General features: G+C 40.6%; 1 protein-coding gene across 5 annotated transcripts in view; it reads right to left on the minus strand.

Moving 5' to 3' along the window:
* The window catches only part of uvssa (UV-stimulated scaffold protein A), a 114,059-nt gene that overhangs the window by 37,869 nt on the left and 53,688 nt on the right, over positions 1-22,502 (minus strand). For all 5 annotated transcript variants that reach the window (XM_072575783.1, XM_072575773.1, XM_072575764.1 and 2 more), the window contains one exon: positions 19,238-19,394. In XM_072575783.1, the coding sequence (XP_072431884.1) occupies positions 19,238-19,394 (157 nt within the window). The remainder of the gene's footprint in view (positions 1-19,237; positions 19,395-22,502) is intronic.

Below are 22,502 nucleotides of genomic sequence, written 5' to 3' on the forward strand. Positions count from 1 at the left end.
AGAAAGGGTTAGAAGGACATGGGCAAAGTGCAGGAAAATGGGGTTAGCGTAGACGAAAATTTTGGTCAGCATGGACCAGTTTAGATAAAAGGCCTGTCTCTGTGCTGTAGGACTCTGACTCCAAAAACTAACTTTACTTCTCTCTCCATGCACACTCCTACACTTGAAGTCTTTCGCCAACATTTGGTTTTTATTTTACTTACTTTGAAGGGTGTCCCTGTGAAAATGGGTACAATGAATTGCCGACAGGAAGATCCCACGAATAGCAAACAAAGTAAATGACCACTCAATCTGTACTTTTCTCAGCTGCATTAAACAGACTACTTGTCATGAAATCATGAGAAACTCTGCTCTTTGAATAGCAACAAGAGATCTTTATATCCTTCTGAACACAGGACGTCAGTTTAGTGTTGTGCTTATTAGGATGACAGCTTCAACAATACTACACATCCTCAACTCTGCTGTGCTCAAGTTTTACCATGGAGCATGAACTCAGAACATGACATTCAGAGCTAAATACTGGCTGAGGTTAGAAAACAGAAAAGGAAATTGAAAATTCTAAACCAAATAAGCTATTGAAGTCTTACTTTGATCTTCTGAAGGTACCAAAGAACTCATAGAGGATTGATACGATTTAGATAGAACACATGAACAGGCAAGACTAGATCAAATATTTTCATACTCTTTGATATTTTGCTAAATTTTAAAATGCATAAACAATGTTCTCATAGCAACATATCCAGTCTTTTTTAAAATTAGGGGTCACTATACTTGCAGTGTAAGAAGTCTGTATTGGCACTATTCTTTAACCGGAAGTAACGATACATTTATTTCTCTCTCTTTAAAGATGTTCTATTCTTCCTTCACACATGCTTACACAGTTTCCTTTTAAATGAAGTTATGGTTTCTGGCAGGAAAAAAAAAACATTAGTAGTAAAATATTTCATGATCCCAGAACTGTAAATTCTAAGGTTTCTTCTAACCTCCCCCATAATTTTTCAAGTAATATTCCTAAAGGTGTGATCTCACACTACTGTTTTATGAACAAATAGATATAATTGCTAGGAGCTGTAGCTGTTGGGAGAGTAGCAGAAACCCAGTGACACACTTAAATGGGATTCCTGACTGCTGGCAGCAAACATGAGCAACTCCAATTGAATTCTAAGCCAAAGCTTTACTATCTATTTTTCCTGCTTAATGCAAAATACATTAAATTATTTGCTGTTGTAGCCTTCGCTATTCCAGTGAAAACAACTCCATATTTTTAAAAAGAGACTTTCATCAGAACTCTACCTCTGGTACCATTTAATTAATCTGACCTTTTCCAATAACCCCATATCTTTTCTATCACTTAGAACTCCATCCAGAATGTCAGCTGCTGCTAAGTAAAATTATTAATGGAAATCAACCTTTTTTTAAAATATCTATTGCTTTTATGTACAAATCCCAGGATATATGTACCTTTCTTGTATGCTTAATTTGTTCTAGAAACATTCATCTCTAATACATCTGGTCAATTATGGTCAGCAAACAGGTTTTGTAATAAACATATATTCCCTTTTCTGAAGGCTCTGACAAAGAGATACAATTCCATGATGCATCAGTTTTCCAATAGGTCTACACAGTTGCTATTCCTCCTGGGTGTCTGAACAAGGCGGTGGCAAGCTATTCCATCACAAGGGCACCGTAACAAAGGTCATTTCAATGTGACCAATTACATATTTCCAGCAAGTATCACCAAAAAACAAATGAAAGCTTAAGACTCTGCAGTTTGTCTCTTCCAGTCTAGGATAGATGGGAGGAGCCTTTTCATGCTCACGGCTGAGGTCAGTTAACTTCAAAATGTCCCAAGGCAAAATCTTCCATTAAGTATGTGTTTGGCGCCATGCATGGAAGGGTGTGCTTCACTTCCACTGAGGGCTGGGTCAAAGTTTTTTTTTTAAACATGATTACATGGTTCTCAGCTCATTGCACACAATTCTTGTTGGATCAACGAGCAGGAATTGCATCTCTCCTTGATGGTACTTTGAGAATTGATAGGAAATCAGGAGTGGAGTAGGCCAGTCAGCGTAATAAGCTTTCTCTGGCATTCCAGATCATGGCTTATCACCTACCTCATACTATTTTTCCATACTAATCCCATACCCATACATGCCGCTACAAACTAGAAATCTATCAACTCTGTATTGAATGTAATGACTGAGCTTCCACAGCTTTCTTGGGTACAGAACTCCAAAGATTTGCCTCCTCTGAATGGAGAAATTTCCCCTCATTAGACCTAAATATCTTGCCTTTTATTCTGAAACAGTGTTCCTTGGTTCCAAACTGATGACAGCAGCCAGACCTTATGGGGTATCCCTCATGTTCCAGTCAGTCCTGCAAATGAAACTGTACAAAGACTTGAGGCACTTGAGAATGATCCAGAATATTGGCACCATGGGAGCTCACTGGATAGCAAGCACAAACCTAGAACATTTGTTGTTTGGTGTGAGTTGCACAAAGATTGGAAACATTTTCTGTTGATGAGTACAACTAAATGTTTCAAGAAAGCTCACAAAACCATCCGTGCATTGTCTATCATTTCTTGCATTGTGAGAATCCTGCGACTCCAGCAGATCGCAGTGCCATGGTTGCCTGGCTCTTGGAATCCAAATGGAATTTCACAAAAAACTAATGCTATTCTGAAGAAAAAATATGGGACTTTCCAGATCCAAACCCATCCCAGACCTCTCTTGTGCTAAGTCTGATTCCAACCAGCAGCGTGTTTTCTCCTTGAAAACATGGACTCTAATTTTACTAGTGTTCCTTGACAGCATACTTGGTCAAATTTAATAACAAGGGCAATCAGTCTTCCCTCACTTCTGGAATTCAGCTCTTTTGTCCATGTTTTAATATGGAGGTCATGACAGAATCCAAACTGTACATCAGTAAGCAGGTTATTGCTTTCCAAATGATGTTTAATAGCACCTGCTGAAAATCCCTTCCATCCCCTCGCTGATGATCGAGAATAGACAGATAGGCTAGTTACTGGCCAAGATGGATTCTTCCTGCTTTTTGAAGGCATGACATATTTGTGCAATTTTCCACATGGTCAGGTTCTAACTGCACTGAAATTGCTGAGCCAATGGCATGGCTAGTCCTGCAGCAGAAGTCTTTAGTACTGTTGCTGGAATGTCTTCAGGGCCCATAGCCTTCTCAGCATGCAACACTTTCAGATATTTCTTGGTAATATGTGGAGTGAACTAAATTGGTTGAAGACTAGTATGTGCGATGCTATGACCCTTGGAAGAGGCCAAGGTTGATCATCCACTTAGCACTTATGAATGAAGATGGGTACAAGTACTTCAGCCTTGTCTTTTGCAAGGCTATGCTGGGCCCCTCTGTCACTGAGAATGAGAATAATCTGTTGGTTATTTAGTAGCCACCATCATTCATAATCTGGATATGGCAAGACTGTGCAGCTTAGACATGCTTGCTGTGGGATTGCTTAGCCTTATTATATATTTGATTACGGAATCATAGAATCCCTACATTGTGCAAAGAAGCCATTTGGCCCATCAAATCTGCACTGACCCTCCGAACAGCATCCCATCAAAACCCAGCCCATCTATACCCATAACCCTGCATTTATCATGGCGAACCCATCTAGCCTGCACATCCCTAAACATTACAGGGGAATTTAGCATGGCAAACCAACCAAATCTTCACATCTTTGGGCTATGGGAGGAAACGAGCACTAACTAGAAACCTGCACAAACATGGGGAGAATGTGCAAACTCCACACAGTCACCAAGGTTGGAATTGAACTTGACGCTGTGAGGCAGCAGTACTCTGTCACCATGCCACCCATTATCCAAATACATTTCTTAATTGGAAGAGAACTTAATTTTTAAGGGAAATTTTATTCAGCTGATCAAGCATTTTAATGACCATTCTTGGTGAGATGAAAGTACATACAAAAAAGGTTCTGACACTTGCTGGCGTTGCCCAGAAGTATGACCTGCCTTTCAAGTTTGGAGAACTTTGATATAAAAGTTCATCTGACCATTGAGACTTTGAATTTCTGCCTCCTGCCCCACAATTCTCTCTCCTGTCTTGCCTCCCATTCTGGGAAGTACTGCAAGATTTTGCCTGGTCTCTGTTCTTCCACTTTAAACATTACAAATAGAATTACGTCTAGAATTTTGAGTATGGCTTTATTATCTATGAAATGCTTTGTTTAGGTCATTGATTAGCAAGTATTTCCTTTGCAATTTGAACTGTGGAATTTCTAATTGGCCAAGGAAAGAAGTTGCCCTCTCTTTGCTTTTGAAGGGAACAACACAGTTGGTAGTCTTACGAAAGAATTTTCTCCTATGCAGTCATAAGCAAAATCAAGGTCAAGGTTTGGACCTTGGGCTCATGCCACACTCCAGCTGACCCCACGACACAATATACTCTCTCTGTCTCTGACACACACACACATGCTCTGTCTCAAACACACACATATACACTCCACACAAATGCATACACCCTCTCCCACACACACATTCTTTCTCCTTCACACGCGCACACACACACACACATCTATTGGCTGAATTTGCAATTGCAGAATTGTATTTACAGATACATTCTATTCAGTTTAAAAAGCATATAATCTGCAGGCAGTCAATCCATGTGACATTTCATAAATTCCTACTTTGGAAATAGAACCAGTCTGACTCAAGGTTGAGATACAGACAGAATCTAACCTCACACCTTTAACACATTGTCTAAACTGAGATGTCACCTTTTTGTTTTATTAAACCTTAAGTTACCTCAGGAATGTGACTTGAAAGTAGTTCTGGGATTTACACATTAATGAATCAATACCTGCAAGCCGTTCAAAGTGATTAAAGACTTAACAGCAATCTAGGTATGTTTAAAATATATCAGTTGCATGACACTATGATCTTTTGCTATAAATTCTGTGTCTTATAATCTGCCCCACTAGTTACCTGATGAAGGAGCAGCGCTCCGAAAGCTAGTACTTCCAAATAAATCTGTTGGACTAAAAACTGGTATTGTGTGAGTTTTAACTAAAGATATAAAAGTCATGGCTGAGTTGTTCATCATCCTGCCTTACAATATTTCACCAATCTAGGGGATGTCATGCACTGCCTGCAAACTTCCAGCAGAAACCTGATGGGAGAAGCCAACCAGCAAGGAGAAGCCCAGCTGAGTTTTAAAACTTCAACTCTGCTCAGGCACGTGAGACATGAGGAACAGGAGTGCTCTAAAACCAAGTTCTTTCATCCAACAAGAAGTTCTTCAGTTTTGCCAGCCCCCTATTAATTATTCATCTCGGATATGTGGATGATGCTGGCTGGAGTAGAATTTGTTGCACAGTCCCAAGTGCCTTTGCGATAGTATTGGTGAGTTGCTTTCTTGAACTGCTGTAGTCTATTTGAAGTACATACTCCCACAACGCTGTTAGGAACAGAAAACCAATCCAGTTCACGAATGTCCTTTTGCGAAGAAAGTTGCAGGATTTTAACCCAGCCACAGTAAAGCAACGGTGACGTACTTCAAGATGGTGAGTAGCTTGAGAGGGAACTTGCAGGTCATTGTGTTCCCATTGTATGCTGTCCTTGTGGTGGGGGCTGTGTGTTTGGAAGAAGAATAGCACAAGATAATAGAATCCCTACAGTGTGGAAGCAGGCCATTTGACCCATTGAACCCAAACCGACCCTCAGAACAGCATCCAACTCATACCTACCCCACCTATACAGTCCCTGTAACCCTGCATTTCCCGTGGCTAATCCATGAAGCCTGCACATTCCTGGACACTATCTGCAATTTAGCATAACCAATCCACCTAATATGCACATCTGTGGACTGTGGGAGGACACTGGAGTACCCAGACGAAGTTCACTCAGACATGGGGAAAATGAGCAAACTTCGCACAGTCGCCTGAGGGTAGAATCTAACAGTCCCTGGCACTGTGAGGCAGCAGTACTAACTACTAAGCCACCATGCTTGTCCTGGATGCTGTCAAGGAGAATTGATGAAATTTCTACAATGCATCTTGTAGATGGTACACACAACTGCTGCTGTGCATCAATGGCGGAGGGAGCAAATGTTTATGGTCGTGGTTCTAATCAAGAGGGCTACTTTATCCCCATCACATCCAGTTTTTGGGGTATCATCATACTGCTAGCCCCTAATCTGGCAACTGAAAGAAGAATTTCCAGCTTTTGATTTCATCAGGAAGAACAAATTTCCAACCACCCCAACTCTTAACTTGTGGTCAAGACAAACCCCTGACAAAAAAAAATGAACCATGCAGCAATCTAAACAACTACATATAAAACCCGGCAAGACTGAAAATTTATGATGTACTACACAACTGAAACTAGTAGATATTGTCTGCCATCTTGTGTAGACTTCCCTTTATTACAGGAAAGAGTGCACAAATTGTAATTTAAAGTCACGAATCTGAGCCCAGCTCAAGTTTCTCTAAAGCCATTATAATATATCATCTAGCTGCAGTCATAATGACCATATATACTATCCATGTTGTTGCCAACTAACTAATGAAGCTATGGAGACTTGATTAGATTCCCTCAAAGATAGCTGATTACACAAACCTTACTTCAATCATTTGTCGAAGAAAGGATTATTTGCCATTCTCCACTAATCTGATGAAACTATGAAGAAACTGTCTAGTTGTTCTCCCTCATCCATCTAGTTCGAGGTCAAGTCTTACTAGCAGGGCCATCATGAGTAGTCAGTTTCAGACATTCCCAGATAGATTACTCAACTGGTTGGGGTACATTTCCTTCATCTGTTCCTGCCAAGTGACCTGAAACCCTTCAACTAATTCATAAAGGCCAAATTGTTTCTACTAAATCGATTCAAAGAACTCAGTCACTGAAACCACAGTACAATTACTTGATCAAGATCTATTTCAGCAGTGTTTTTTTAGTGTGTAACTACATCATGAATTTCAAAAGCTGCTGTTTCATTAACAAAGATTCAATATGCATTGTCTTTGTCTTGTTCAACAGAAAATACCTCCCATAATGTGCTATAATCAGCAAGCTTCACTGCTGAGGAATCTATGTCACTCAGACCTTGTATGCAGAGCTACTGTTCTTCTGTTAAGTCCCAATCTTCTTCAAATTCGCCTTCCAGTAATTTCTAGACAACATGATTTTATCATATTTTTCACTTCTGGAATTTCTCTGACATAAAATGCTCAAATTATTCTGCAGATAGTATCTTCCAAGAAGGATGCCTAACAGGTTTTTGCAACTACTAATAAGATATTTAAGATATATGTCATTCACAATGAGACACTTCTTTAAATGAGCCTCAGTTGATCTTATTTAAATTATATAATTGCTTTAAACAAAATACAAAAAGAATATCGAAATCAAAAGCATGGAAATCAAACAAGGAGCACTCTGCTGTAAACTTTAAATTGAGCGTTTTAAAATTTCTTCAGCACAGCTATGTGCAATTTTGCGAAGTTATTTTAGTTGTACATGGAGCTTTTTAGTCCATTGCAACCTTTTATTTCTATCTCCTCTGTTCTTCCTCCATAATGTTGGACAATTATTTTTCAAGTTTCTCCCTTTCAAAAGCTATTAAAGGTTTTACATCCAGGACCCTAAGCAGAATTTTACCAGTTTTACTGAGATAGTTTTGTAGGTGGAACAGGGAGGAAAGTGTAAAGTAAGATACCCAGAATATCATTTCAGCAGGCTACACCAAGTTTGCTTGCCCACCAGTGATTGATGGCCAATCTACGTATTTAAGGGTCAGTTCTGGGCAGATTGTTGCTAAGATGAACCCTGCAGTATCCCTAAACAACCCATTCTGCTAGGACCAAAGGCCAGTAGGTACCAGAAAGTAGGAACAAAAACAGAATTTTTTCCTCAGGGAAAGGGTCACTCGACAGGGAACATTAACTCTGATTTCTATCCACAGATGCCCTCAGACCTGAACTTTCCCAGGAACATCTATTTTTGTCTCTAATTTACAGCAACCCACAATTCTTTCAGTTTTTATTAGGTTTCTGAAAGTAGTTTGCTGGTGATATTCTAGGAAAATGGTTCATTTTTAAAATGGTGAGGCGGCCCCTGAAGAGGTGAAGTGCCCTTACAGACTGCACTGATCCACTGATCCACAATCCACTGATTGGGACTGCTATCCTTCTAAGGCTACAGGCCCTTTGATGCAGGAAATCTTCCCCTCAGGAAACCTGCTCGATCTGTTGTTGGCCTTAACTGGGAGTCACAAGTTGGATGCACCCGACTTTAAGATTGCATCAGCAAATGAATGGTGCTGAATCATTTGTAAAGGGAATAACATCTTGCTCTTTAAGTGCTAACAAGCTCATGTATAAACAAAGTGTTCTCTATGATTAATCAGAAGACAACCGTTGGTATGAAGCATCTGCAGCTGTTTAATTTCAAGAATCTCTCACTGGACCTTCTTTCCACACTTTGGAAACCTCCTGATTTGAATGCAATCGGTCGTGTGCGCAAATTTTCCAAAAATCAGAAATGTTTTCCTTTCCTCTATTATCTGTTACTAAAAGCAACATCTGTCAATAGTCACCACAACTGGTTGGCATTTTTAAAATACAATTTAATTTTTTTAAGTATTTTTTAATACACTAAAGGTAACTTGGTGCAGTTCCATTACAACTGAAAATAGGTTTAACATAATTAACATAAATCATTTAATCAGGATAAATCATTTCATAAATCAGATCTGCTCAGACATCTTCAACCTCTCCCTGCAGCAGGCCACTGTCCCTGCCTGTTTTAAGAGGGCCAACATCATCCCTGTGCCCAAAAAGGCTCATGCAGCATGTCTCAATGACTACCACCCAGTGGCCCTAACCTCGGTGGTCATGAAGTCTTTGAAAGGCTGGTCGTGGCATTAATCAACTCCATTTTTTGGATTAGTGGTGCTGCCTCCCCACTACTCTTGACCCACTCCAATTTGCCTATCGGACCAACATATCCACGTCAGATGCCATATCACATGACCTTCACTCCTCCCTAGAACAATGACACCAAGATCAGCTCCGTAAGAATCTTACTCATTGACTACAGTTCAGCCTTCAACCCTACTATCCCCTCAAGACTGGTTACCAAACTTAGTATCGTGGACGAAGCCCCATTCTCTGCAACTGGATCCTCAGTTTTCTGATCCACAGGCCACAACCAGTGAAGACTGGGAACAATATTTCATCCACACTAACACTCAACACTGGAGCCTCCCAGGGGTGAGTACTCAGCCCCTGACTGTACTCACTGTACACCTATGACTGCATCACCAAATACCAGACAAATGGCACTTACAAATTCGCTGATGACACCACCGCAGTCATAGTCATTGAATCTCAGATGGCAATGAAACAGACTACAGACGGGAGGTGGAAGACCTGGAAAAATGGTGCACTAAGAACAACCTAGTTCTCAATGCCGACAAAACCAAGGAACTCATTACTGAGTTTCGGTGGGATGTTACTTATGCCCCCCGACACATTAACAGCACAGAGGTGGAACGAGTAGAGAGTGTCAAGCTCCTGGGAGTGGTCATCCGTAACAAGCTTTCTTGGACTCTTCATGTGGATGCACTAATTACAAAGGCGCAACAACTTCTCTTCTTCCTCAGGCAGCTGAAGAAACTTGGCATGGCAGCAAGTACCCTTGCCAACTTCTATAGGTGCACTGTCGAAAGCATTCTGTCTGGATTTCTCAGTACCTGGCATGGCAACTGTTACATTCAAGATCAGAGACAGTTACAGAGAGTGGTGAACTCAGCCTGGATAATCACAAAGACCAACCTCCCATCTACAGAATCCATCTACCGCTGTTAAGGAAAGGCCGCCAACATTCTCAAAGATCCATCCCACCCTGGCAATGATTTTCTACAACCTCTACCATCGGGGAGAGGGTACAGAAGCCCGAACACACGCACCAGCCGGATTTAAACAGTTTCTACCCTACTGTTGTTAGAATACTGAATGGACTTACAAACCCTTAACATTCGCCTGAACCTGTGTTTTGGTTTTTGCCACTGTTTACCTATTATTTACTATCTATGCTATTTAACTATATGATCTGCCTGTATTGCTTGCAAGACAAAGCTTTTCACTGTGCCTCGGTAGACGTGACAATAAATTCAATTCAAATTCATCACAGCTTGCTTTGTTCTTAATGTAGAACACTCCACTTTTATTATGGGTGTAAAGTCTAAAATCGCATGACACCAGGTTCTAGTCCAACAGGTTTATTTGAAAATACAAGCTTTCGGAGTACTACTCCTTCATCAGGTAGCTAGTGTCCTATTTATAATTTCTGCGTCCTATGTATGCTGCCTCACAAGCTACGTGACCAAAGAGCAGCACTCCGAAAGCTTTTATTTTCAAATAAACCTGTTTGACTATAGCCTTGTGTCGTGTGATTTTCAACTTTGTCTACCCCAGTCCAACACTGGCACCTCCACATTTTGGGGGTAGTCAGCATTAAATCATAGAATAGGATCATAGACAGGAAGTGACTACATTTTAAATCACAGATTCCCTACAGTGTAGAAAGTGGCCATTTGGCCCATTGAGTCTGAACAGCATCCCACCTGACTCCTACCCTATTCACATAATTCTGCATTTAGCAAACACTGTTCCACCTAACCTACAAATCCCTGGACACTATGGACAATTTAACATTGCTAATACATAACCTGCACATTTTTGGACTGTGGAAAAAAAATACAAAGTATCCAGAGGAAATCCATACAGATAGGGGAAGAATATGCAAGCTCCACAGTCACCAAAGGCTGGAATTGAACCTGAGTCGCTGGCTTTAACTTAATACTAAATGAAAAGTAAATTATATCCAAAGGTTTTTAAAGCATGTCTGCAAGTGTGCTTGTGCCCAAAAGCACCAGAATAATTTTTTGAGCATTCTCCAAAGCATGCAAGCACATGTAAATAGTGCAAAGTCCTAATGATGCTTGTACCATCTTGGAGACATGGTTGCTTTTGTGGACCTAGCTCAAATGTTTGAAGAAGTAGTGCAAAAGACCACAGAAACCTCTGATTTCTGCTAAATGGAGTTTACAAATTATTTTGTGATTTTTTTGAGATGGCTTCGTTGAGTTCAAATGAATTGTGCTGGAAACAAAAGCACAATCTCTACAAAAACAATGAGAGCTGCACTTGCTAGGAATACATTTAAACACAGACCATATGATACAAACAAGTGCAAAAACAGTCATTAGAAGAATAATTTCATTGGCATTTATATTAGAATAGTGAGAGCAGCAAGATTTAAAAAAGACCTAAAGGGCAACTTTTTCACACAGAGGGTGATGAGTGGATGGAATGAGCTGCCAGAGGAAGTGGAGAAGGCTGGTACAATTACATACAACATTTAAAAGGAACTGGATGGGTATATGAATAGGAGGGTTTGCACAGCTATGGGCCAAATGCTGGCAAGTGAGACTAGATTAGTTTTAGATTTCTGGTTTGCATGGACGAGTTCAAATGAAGGATCTATTTCCATCAATCTGTACGACAGATGGTACTAAGTAATTCCCCATGGAGTCATCAGTTCAAATTCTGATCTCACAGATACCCTCAATCCACAAATATGCACAATGAGCAGGACTGTTTAATATTGATCAAGGAAACTTAAGCTATTATTTTTTTCACATTCGTAGATACAAGAAAGGAAGCAAATCTAATATACTTAAATTTCTAAAAGACATCTGATAAGATGTCACACAAGAATCATTAAGTTGGAGGTAATATATTAGAGCATTGGTTATAGATATTAAGCATGCAGGCTATGACTAGGAAATTGTCACAAGGATCAACAAAAGGGCATCATACAGTCAAAAACTCACAGCACACAAACAGACCCTTTGACCATTCTATGCCAACCAACAAACCCCAAACTACATTATTCCCATTTGCCTGCTCTTGGTAATAGCCTATTATGCCCGGGCACCTTAAGTGCTCATCCAGATGCTTCTTAAATGTTGCAAACAGGACTTGCCTCCACTACCCTCTCAGATATCATGGTCCATTCTTGTACCACTCTCTGGGTTACATCTCATCAGGCCCTGGGAATTTATGCACCTGTAGTCCTGTCAAAATGTCGAATGTCGCCTCCTTATTAAGCTTAACTGAAGTCCCTGGTTACAGTGTCTTTTTCCTCTGTGAATGCAACTAAGTAGTATTCATTTAAGACCTCACCCACATCCTCAGATTCCATATACAGGGTGCCTCTTTGGCCTCTAATAAGTCCACACTTTTTCTCCGGTAATCCTCTTACTCTTAATATACTTATAAAAACCTTGGGATTTTCCTTAGTGCCATCTTTCAAAGATATTTAATGGTTTCTCTTTGCCCTCCTAATTTCCTTCTTGAGCAACCTCTTCACTGTTGATAGTTTTGAAGCTCCTTCTTACTGCATTGTACATCATTTCCTTCTTCTTCTTTATCAACTCACAACATCCGGGTTCCCTGGACTTGCTCCCCTTGCTGTTCAATCTTGGTCATGAATTTTCACTCTACTTTTTTTTCCAAAGAATCCCACTTCCCAATGCAAATAGCTGGCCCCAGGCTATGTTTGCCAGTTCCTGTCTAACGATATTGAAACTGGCCTTTCCCTAACTTAGATACTGAACTTTTGTACTATCATTATCCCTTTATCCCTTCCTAAAATGATTTTGAAACTTACAAAGTTTTGGTCACTATCCCAAAACACTGACTGAAACTTTAACCATGTGATGGGGCTGCATTCCAGATAAGGACATGCATTGCCCCATCTCGAGGAGGAACAGTTAAGTATTGGCAAAAAAAGCACTCCTGGATGCACTTTAAAAATTCAACCCTGTCTAATCCTTTCATACTGAGGCGATTCCCCCAGTTAATGTTAGCACATTTACAACTCTGTTACAACTATAACTCTGTTTCTCTCAACTTTCAGAGGTCTGCCTATGTTTTTGTAACTCTATCTCCTCTGAATGTTGTGAAGCCTGTGGTATAATACCAACAAAATAATCACCCCTTTTCATTTCTCAGTTCTTCCCAGATGATCTAATTTGAAGACCCTTGTAGAACATCCTCTCTCCTTACCGCAGTGATAGTTTCCTTTTCTCAATAATGCAGTGCCTCCACTTCTCTTACAACTCTCCATCATGCCTGTAAGTTCTATACCTGTGAATGTTGAGCTGCTACTTCTGTCCTTCTTTCAACTTTGTGTCAGTGATTGCAAAAATAACATATTCCCACATGTTGATCTATAAGTTCATCTGTCTTATCAATCAAACTCCTTCCATTAAAGCAGATACAATTGAGTTTTCAATTGGACCTCCTATGCGCCTTATCCTACCTATGTCTTCTCTACTGACTGGATTGTCCTAGCATTCCTTCTATATCTGATCGGACCCTGCTTCCAACTTTACACCTACTCTGCTCCCCATTCCCTTCCAAAATTAGTTTAAAACCTCACAGCAAGGATATCAGACTCACTCCAGTTTAGGGGCAACTTGTCTGGGAAGGCAGATGGCCTACCTATGTTATTGCTAGACTACTAATCCCTAGACTCAGGTAATGTCCTATGGATCTGGTTTCAAATCCCGTCACAGCAAATGGTGGAATTTGAATTCAATACAATTCAGGAATTAAGAGTCCAACGATGACCATGAATTAATTGTCAATGGTTGGAAAAATCCATCTAATTCAATAATGTTCTTTAGGGAAGGAAACTGTCATCCTTACCTGGTCTGGCCTACATGTGAGCCCAGTCCCACAGCCAATATGGTTAACTCTTAAAATGGTCACTGGCAGTTTAGCAATCAAGAATGGGCAATAAATGCTGGCCTAGTCAGCTACATCCTCATCCCATGAATGAATTTTAAAAAGGCTTGTACAGGTCCCACCTACTCCAAAGTTTGTCCCAATAGTACAAGAAGAAGGTAGATGGGTTACTGTCAGGTGACAGAAAGGGAACCTGCAGGCAGTACAAGGATCTCATGTGGCAGTTAGCCTCAACCAACAAGTAGGAGAAGAAAGTGAGGACTGCAGATCAGAGCTGAAAATGTGTTGCTGGAAAAGCGCAGCAGGTCAGGCAGCATCTAAGGAACAGGAGAATCGACGTTTCGGGTATAAGCCTTATGCCCGAAATGTCGATTCTCCTGTTCCTTGGATGCTGCCTGACCTGCTGCGCTTTTCCAGCAACACATTTTCAGCTCAACCAACAAGTATACTGTTTTGGATACTGTTGGGGCAAGACCACTTACCAGGGGTAAGCAATGGGGCACAGGTCTCTGGCACTGAGTCTGTCCCTCTTGCTCAGAAGGAAAGGGGAAGAGGAGCAGAGCATCAGTCTTGGGGGCTCCATACTTAGTGGGACAGATATGAGATTCTGTGGGAATGAGAGAGACTTACGGTCGGTGTGTTGCCTCCCAGGTGCCAGGGTCCATGATGTCTCTGGTTGCGTTTTATGGATCCTTGAGGGAGAGGGGGAGCAGCCCCAAGTCAGGGTCCGCAAAAGCATGAACGACATAGGTAGGAAGAGAGATGAGGATTTAAGGCAGAAATTTAGGGAGTTAGGGTGGAAGCTTAGAGCTAGAAGAAACTGTTTTCATCGCTGGTTTGTTGCCCATGCCACGTGTTAGCGAGGCGAGGAATAGGGAGAGAGAGGAGTTGAACACGTGGCTACAGGGATGGTGCAGGAGGAAGGGTTTTGGATTCCTGGATAATTGGGACTCTTTCTGGGGTAGGTGGGACCTCTACAAACAGGATGATTTCAGTTGAACCAGAGGGGTAGCAATATCCCGGGAGGGACATTTGCTAATGGTCTTCGAGATGGTTTAAACTAATTCAGCGGGGGGATGGGAACCTAAATTGTAGTTCCAGTATACAGAAGTGAGGTCAGAAATAAGGTTTCAAGGTTGCAAGAGTTCACCGGCAAGTAAGAAGGTGGTTTGAAGTGTGTCTACTTCAACACAAGGAGCATTCGGAATAAGGTGGTTGAACTTGCAGCATGGGTTGGTACCCGAGGTTTTGATGTTGTGGCCATTTCAGAGACATGGATAGAGCAGGAACAGGAATAGTTGTTGCAGGATTTAGATGTTACAGTAAGAACAGAGAAGATGGTAAAAGAGGTGGAGGTGTGGCATTGTTAATCAAGGACAGTACTACGGTGGCAGAAAGGGCACTTTGAGGATTCGGCTACTGAGTTTGAATGGGTTGAGGTTGAAACAGGAAAGGAGAGTTCACCCCGTTGGGAGTTTTCTATAGGCCTCCGAATCAGTCCAGAGATGTAGAGGAAAGGATAGCAAAGATGATTCTCGATAGGAGCAAGGATGACAGGGTTGATGTTGTGGGGGACTTTAACTTTCCAAATATTGACTGGGAGTACTATAGTTAGAGTACTTTAGACGGGTCAGTTTTTGTCTAATGTGTGCGATGGGGTTTCCTCAAGAGGCCACATTGGGTTTGGTACTGGGTAATGAACACAGCCCACTGTTAGATTTGGAGCTGGGGAGCACTTTGGTGATAGTGACCACAATTCAAATTATGTTTTCTTTAGCTATGGAAAGGGATAGGTACATACTGCAGGGCAAGAGTTATAGCTGAGGGAAAGAAACTGCAGGGGATGGGCACAATTGAAATGAGGAGCTGATTCAAGGTTCAGCTACTGCGTGTCCTTGATAAGTATGTACCTGTCAGGCAGGGTGGAAGTTATCGAGAGGGAGAGCCGTGGTTTATTAAAGAGGTTGAAGCTCTTGTCAAGAGGAAAAAGAAGAGAAAATGTTAGGATGAGACGTGAAGACTCAGTTCAGGCATTTGAGAGTTAAAAGTTAGCCAAGAAAGATCTAAAGAGAGAGCTAAGAAGAGCCATGAGAGGACATGAGAAATTGTTGGTACATAGGATCAAGGAAATCCCTAAGGCTTTCTATAGGTATATCAGAAATAAACGAATGACTAGAGTAAGATTAGGGCCAATCAAGGTTAATAGTGGGAAGTTGCATGTGGAGTCAGAGGAGATAGGGAAAGCGCTAAATGAATATTTTTCATCAGTATTCACATTGGAAAAAGACAAAGTTGTCCAGGAGAATACGGAGATCCAGGCTACTAGAATTCAACAAAAGGAGCATTCGGAATAAGGTGGCTAAACTTGCAGCATGGGTTGGCACCTGGAATTTTGATGTTGTGGCCATTTCAGAGACATGGATAGAGCAGGAACAGGAATAGTTGTTGCAGGATTTAGATGTTACAGTAAAAACAGAGAAGATGGTAAATGGATTGAGGCATACAAGGAGGAGATGTTAGCAATTCTGGAAAGTGTGAAAATAGATAAATCCCCTGAGCCGGATGGGATTTATCCTGGGATTCTCTGGGAAGTGAGGGAGGAGATTGCCGAGCCTTTGGCTTTAATCTGTATGTTGTCATTGTCTACTGGAACAGTATTAGAAGACTGGAGGATACCAAATGTTGTCCAATTGTTCAAAAAGGCGGGGGGGGGTAGAGACAACCCAGGTAAGTACAGACCAGTGAGACTTACTTTGATTGTGGGTAAAGTGTTGGAAAAGGTTATGAGATAGCATTTATAATCATCTAGAAAGGAATAAGCTGATTATGGATAGTAAACATGGTTTCGTGCCTCACAAACCTTATTGCATTCTTTGAGAAGCTGACCAAACAGATGGATGAGGGTAAAGCCGTTGATGTGGTGTATATGGATTTCAGTAAGGCATTTGATAAGGTTCCCATGGTAGGCTATTACACAAAATATGGAGGCATGGGATTGAGGGTGACTTAGCGGTTTGGATCAGAAATTGGCTAACTGAAAGATGACAGAGGGTGGTGGTTGATGGGAAATGTTCATCCTGGAGTTCAGTTATAAGTGGTTTACTGCAATGATCTGCTGTTTATCATTTTTATAAATGACCTGGATGAGGGCATAGAAGGATGGGTTAGTAAATTTGCAGATGACACTAAAGTCAGTAGAGCTGTGGATGGTGAAGAATGTTGTAGGTTGCAGAAGGACATAGATAAGCTACAGAGCTGGGCTGCAAGGTGGCAAATGGAGTTTAATGCAGAAAAGTGAGAGGTGATTGACTTTGGATGGAGCAACAGGAATACAAAGTACTGGGCTAAAGATAAGATTCTTGGTAGTGTAGATGAACAGAGAGATCTTGATGTCAATGATCCTTGAAAGTTACCACCCAGGTTGATAGGATTGTTGAGAAAGCATACGGTGTGTTAGCTTTTATTGGTAGAGGGATTGAGTTTTGGAGCCTTGAAGTTGTATTGTAGTTGTACAAAACTCTGGTGTGGCCGCACTTGGAGTATTGCGCACAGTTCTGGTCACACTTTATAGGAAGGATATGGAAGCTTTGGAAAGGATTCAGAGGAGATTTACTAGGATATTGTTTGGTATGGAGAGAAGGTCTTATGAGGAAAGGCTGAGAGACTTGAGGTTGCTTTCGTTAGAGAAGAAAATAAAATTGAGAGGTGACTTAATTGAGATATAAAAGATAATCAGAGGGTTAGCTAGGTTGGACAAAGAGAGCCTTTTTTCTCGGATGGCGATGGCTAGCATGAGGGGACATAGTTTTAAATTAAGGAGTGATGGATATAGAACAGATGTCAGAGGTAGTTTCTTTACTCAGAGTAGTAGAGACATTGAACGACCTGCTTACAACAGGAGTAGACTCGCTAACTTTAAGGGCGTTTAAATGGTCATTGGTTAGACATATGGATGAAAATGGAACAGTGTAGTTAGATGGGCTTCAGATTGGCCTAAGGGCCTGTATTGCGTTGTAATGCTCTATGTTTTAATGATCCAAAAATCTAAAGCCTTTCTATACTATTCCTTTAGCCATGTGCTCATCTGACCTATCTTTTTTTCCCTATAGTCAGCATGGCGTGGCAGTGGAAGTTATCTGGAGATTACAACTTTAGAGGTCTTCCTCTTTATTCTACTACCCAACTCTCTAAACTTCTTGTTGCAGGATTGCATTTCTGTTTTTACCCAGGATGTCAGCACTAACACATACAATGACTGCCAACTGATCACCCCAACCACCCCCTCCGTGTCCCCCCACCCCCCACCTTCTGAGCACCTTGCAGCTGCTCTGAGACATCTCTGACCCTGGCAACAACGAGGCAGCATACCAGTCGAGAGTCCACAGAACCACCTGTCAGTTCAGATTACAATTCATATAAAGATGAGGGGAATATGTCTAAGTTTGCCGATGACACAAAGGCTCTCCAACTGGAAGGACATGGGTAGCAGACAGCTGGAGATACCACTTAAGCTCCCTTCCAAGGCTCACATCATCCTGACTATGCTGCTATTCAATCAGTCACTGGGACAAAATTCTGAAATTCTCTGCCTAATAGCATTGTGGGGTACCTAAATTACATAGAATGGAGCAGTTAAGAAGGTGACTAACCACTATCTTGTCAGAGGCGAATAGGAATAACGAAGAAATGCTGACCTTAGCCAGAGATGCTTACATCTCATTGTATAGGCATTCAGTGAAAAACAAAGTAGATTTTAAGTTCAGCTACAGAACAATAGAAATTGCATTTCAAAGTAACTCCTTCAATATGAAGTGTTTTGAAAGATTATAAGTGTTTTGACACATATACAAGTCTTTGTAACGTTCAGTTGCTCTTGTTAAAAACATTACCACACTTATCTGTTAACCTACATAATAGTTTTGATTTTATGTCATGAAGGTGAATTCATAGATCAACATAATATAAAACTACACATCTGCAAATCTGGAAATATGGAAGCAAACAGCGTGACATGAGAAACTCTGCATCTTCTGTAGACTTAATCATATTAATAAGTGATTAATGGTGCATTTTTCAGGGTAAAGGATACAAGGTCACTTCCTAGATCACTGATGTCAATTGCAGGTGAAAAATAAAAACTTGTTTTCATATAAGAGCACTAGCACTGTAGCTCCAACAGAGCATCACTAATGCAGATAGCCATCATCTCAAAGTGCTGCTTCCTTTTTTACTACACTGATATAAAGTTGCTTCTCACTGCTGGGCAATATGAAACCAAGAGCATCTGACTATGTTTCTGAGATGCTGAAGGACAGCTTTTTAAATATTAAGTAAGGATGCAACATGAATGCATATTATTCTTGTTCTTGTGGCGCATTTATCTACAGATGTTTAACGGTCACAAAAGAGAAAATGAAATCCACTTACCTATGCATCTGCGAGGCCAGCTTTGTCTTCAAGATCTTCAGTGTTGCTGCAGCACTTGTTGGATCAGATTCCTCATCATTCCTCCGTGGGCATGTGGGGCCAGACAACGGCATTACTCTCTTCACCGTTTCCTTAGTGGTTGTCAGTGGCTCCAGTCCTGCAGTTACATACAACATATAGAATAGCACTTCTGCTTGTGACAGGAACAAAAATTTGAATATGCACAAATAACTAATATTCATAGTGACAGAGTGTATTATAATTATTAATTTCTTCAGATAGTTATCAAGGTGTATGAAACAGTAAAAAGTACTACACGTGCTTAATCAACCTTTTTTTAGACAAACGTGTTAAGTAGGTTATCTAAATGAGTTAGGGGAACATATAGCTCTCCCACCTCATAGTTAAAAGACTGCATTTTTTGGCAGTAAGCCTCAAAGATGAAATATAGTTTTTGAATTCCACATCCACAGCTACATTTAGTAATTTGTAGAAATTAGAGAGAGATCCAAGGAAAGGCAGGTTTTGAAAAGTGAATATATGTTAGGAGAGAAGAACCAGACTCAATTGCATAAGCTTCAAGGTCATGTAAACAATTAAATCTCAAGACATTTTCTGACCAAGCTAAAACATGAACTGGAATTTAGAACGATATCAGAAAATTCTAGTCTCCTGTGGAATTGCATCTTAATAGTTTGATAAGGGGAAAATTGAAGGGGTACAAGGGGTACAATTAGTTAGCTTCGTGCTGGGTCATATCAAAAAGAAGTTGCTACAAGCATTTCTGAGACAGTGAAAGGTCATTAATCAAAATTATGCTTTCATGTGAAATCTAGTGGAACGAAGTACCCAAAAGTTGTTTCTTGCAAAAATTATTTTTCTCCTTTATTTCCATATACAGCTCCATTTTGTTGTAAACTATGACCTCTGTAAAGAACTATAACAAACCAAAACCTTTTTGAAGTTGTTCAGTGTCACCTATTTGCCTGAAGGAATAACAAAGATAGAGCTAAAAAGATGAATCAATAACAGGAAATGGCAAGGCTGGGCCTGTGGCTGAAAGCTAGGCCACTGAATGCTGACATTATTGATTTTAGCAAGTTCACTAGGACTTGTAATTAAAATGTAAATTTGAGAAAGAGATTATGTCCTGACAGAAATCTTGGGATTAAGAAGAAGATAAAGGGCCTCAGCGGTGCAGAGAGAGAAAGAGAGAGAAGGAAGGTTTCCTCAGCTGTGAGGCTTTACCTTTACTTTAACAACATTAGATCGGCTCTGAAGTTTAATTGGTAAATTGTTCAGACAGATAATAGAAACTGCTGATAGAAGTTGAACCATGGAAAGCTCTTATGGACACTAATGCTTGTAAACTTTTTAACTCTTGACCTTCTGAATTTTGCTTAACCCTACCAAGTCAGCTTTTTGGAAATTGTTTTAACTTGCTGAGCAGAAAGCAATTATAGCTTTGTGTTGGAGGTAATCGGTGAAAAAAAATATTGAATGACTTTAAGAACTGATGCTTTAACTGAAATCAAGAGTACCACCAAATGGTTGCAGCACAGGGTGACATTTGGCCCAGCAATTCAATGTCAGCTCTTTGAAGCACAAGTTAGGTCATCCCACTTCCCCCAACTTTCCGAGTACCCCTGCAGATTTTGTCAATTCAGGTGCTTATCCAAACTCTCTTTAGAAAGTCATTTTTGAATTTGTCTCCATCATTCTCTCAGAAGTGCATTTGAGGTCTTAAACATGTTTTTATGCAAGGAGGTTTCTCATTGCAATCAACTTAAAATTGGCGTCTTAACTCTTTGGCAAAGAGCACCATTTCTCTCTATCTAGAACCTCATTGTTTTGAGCACTCTATCAAACTTCCTCTCAACCATTTCTTCATTCAGGAGACTTAGCCTTTGTTTTTCTAATCTACCCAAGCAACAGAAATCTTTTTGCCATCTAGTAAATCTTTTCTAACTTATCTCTAAAGCCTTCAAATCAAATGTAATATCCCTAACTGGATACCACAGATGGAAGATTTCAGGTCCACATGAAGACAGGAACGAGGTGGAAGGACAGGAAAATTAGATGATTTCACATTGGGACAGATAACCAATGTTTTCGCCCTAATCAAGTTTGTTCTAGGTGAAAGGGCTGTGGATGACTTTCGTATTGTAAATTTCTCAGCTCCAGCCAAGCCAAATTATAGCAAATCGTCCAACAGCTAAATTTGTGACGGCTGTCTGTCAGTTTTGGACTGGCTCTTGATCTGCACTAATTTGTGCATGATTGAGGGCATACGCATGGTGCTAGGGTGTCTGCTGAAGTCATTCCCAATCCTTGCCTTCAATCCCCAGACTGACAGAATCCCCCAATACCACTTACCTTTGTCCTAGTTACTGTTGCAACTTAGGAGTGCTTTACCAGCAGCGATCACAGTCCCTTTTTGTGGTGCTGCCAAGTTCTCAAACTGTTCACCTTTGATTGGTTGGCAGCTCGAGGCAAGCAGGACATTCTAGGGTCCTTATTTGGGATGACGGCCTGATTGTGTCCACTTCAGTGCCCTACCTTCAAAAGGGTCAGAGTAGATGGCTCCAGGAGGTCTACCAGCAGTTGTGGAGAGGAAGCAGAGTTAATGTTTCAGGTTCAGTGACCCTTCTTCAGATCTAATCTGAAAAAGGGTCAATGAACCTGAACATTAACTTTGCTTTCGTTCCACGGATGCTGCCAGAATGCTGAGGTTTCCCAGCAATTTCTGTTCATGTTTCTAACATTCAACATCCACAGTTCTTTGATTTGTTTGTTTACTGAAGTGTTCTGTTGCTTTTGCAAGGTACTCACCTAAAAAAAAGATGTAGCCTAACTCTCCAGTTGAGTTAGTATCAGTATTTTTACATAGATTCATCTTAACTTTTATTTTTAAACATCTCTATTTATAAATCCCTGGATTTTGTGAACTGTTTTAGCTATTTTCTGAACCTGCCCTGCCACCTTCAACAATTTGTACACATAAACCCCAGTACATATAAACACTGTTTAAGAATCCCTTAGAGATTATAACCTTATTTTATGTGACAACATATGACCATACGAATTGGAAGGAATGCGCCACTCAGTCCCTTGAACTTGCTCTGCCATTCAATAAAATTCATTTTGCATTCCTGCCTGGCTCCAATAACCTCTGACTCTCTTGCATATCAAGAATCTGTTTCTGCCTGAAAGATATTCAATGACTCTCTCCCTGAAAAGGTCATGGAAGCCAAGTTCCAAAGAA

This window comes from Chiloscyllium punctatum, chromosome 1 (genome assembly GCF_047496795.1).
Source record: "Chiloscyllium punctatum isolate Juve2018m chromosome 1, sChiPun1.3, whole genome shotgun sequence".
NCBI classification, from domain to species: domain Eukaryota; kingdom Metazoa; phylum Chordata; class Chondrichthyes; order Orectolobiformes; family Hemiscylliidae; genus Chiloscyllium; species Chiloscyllium punctatum.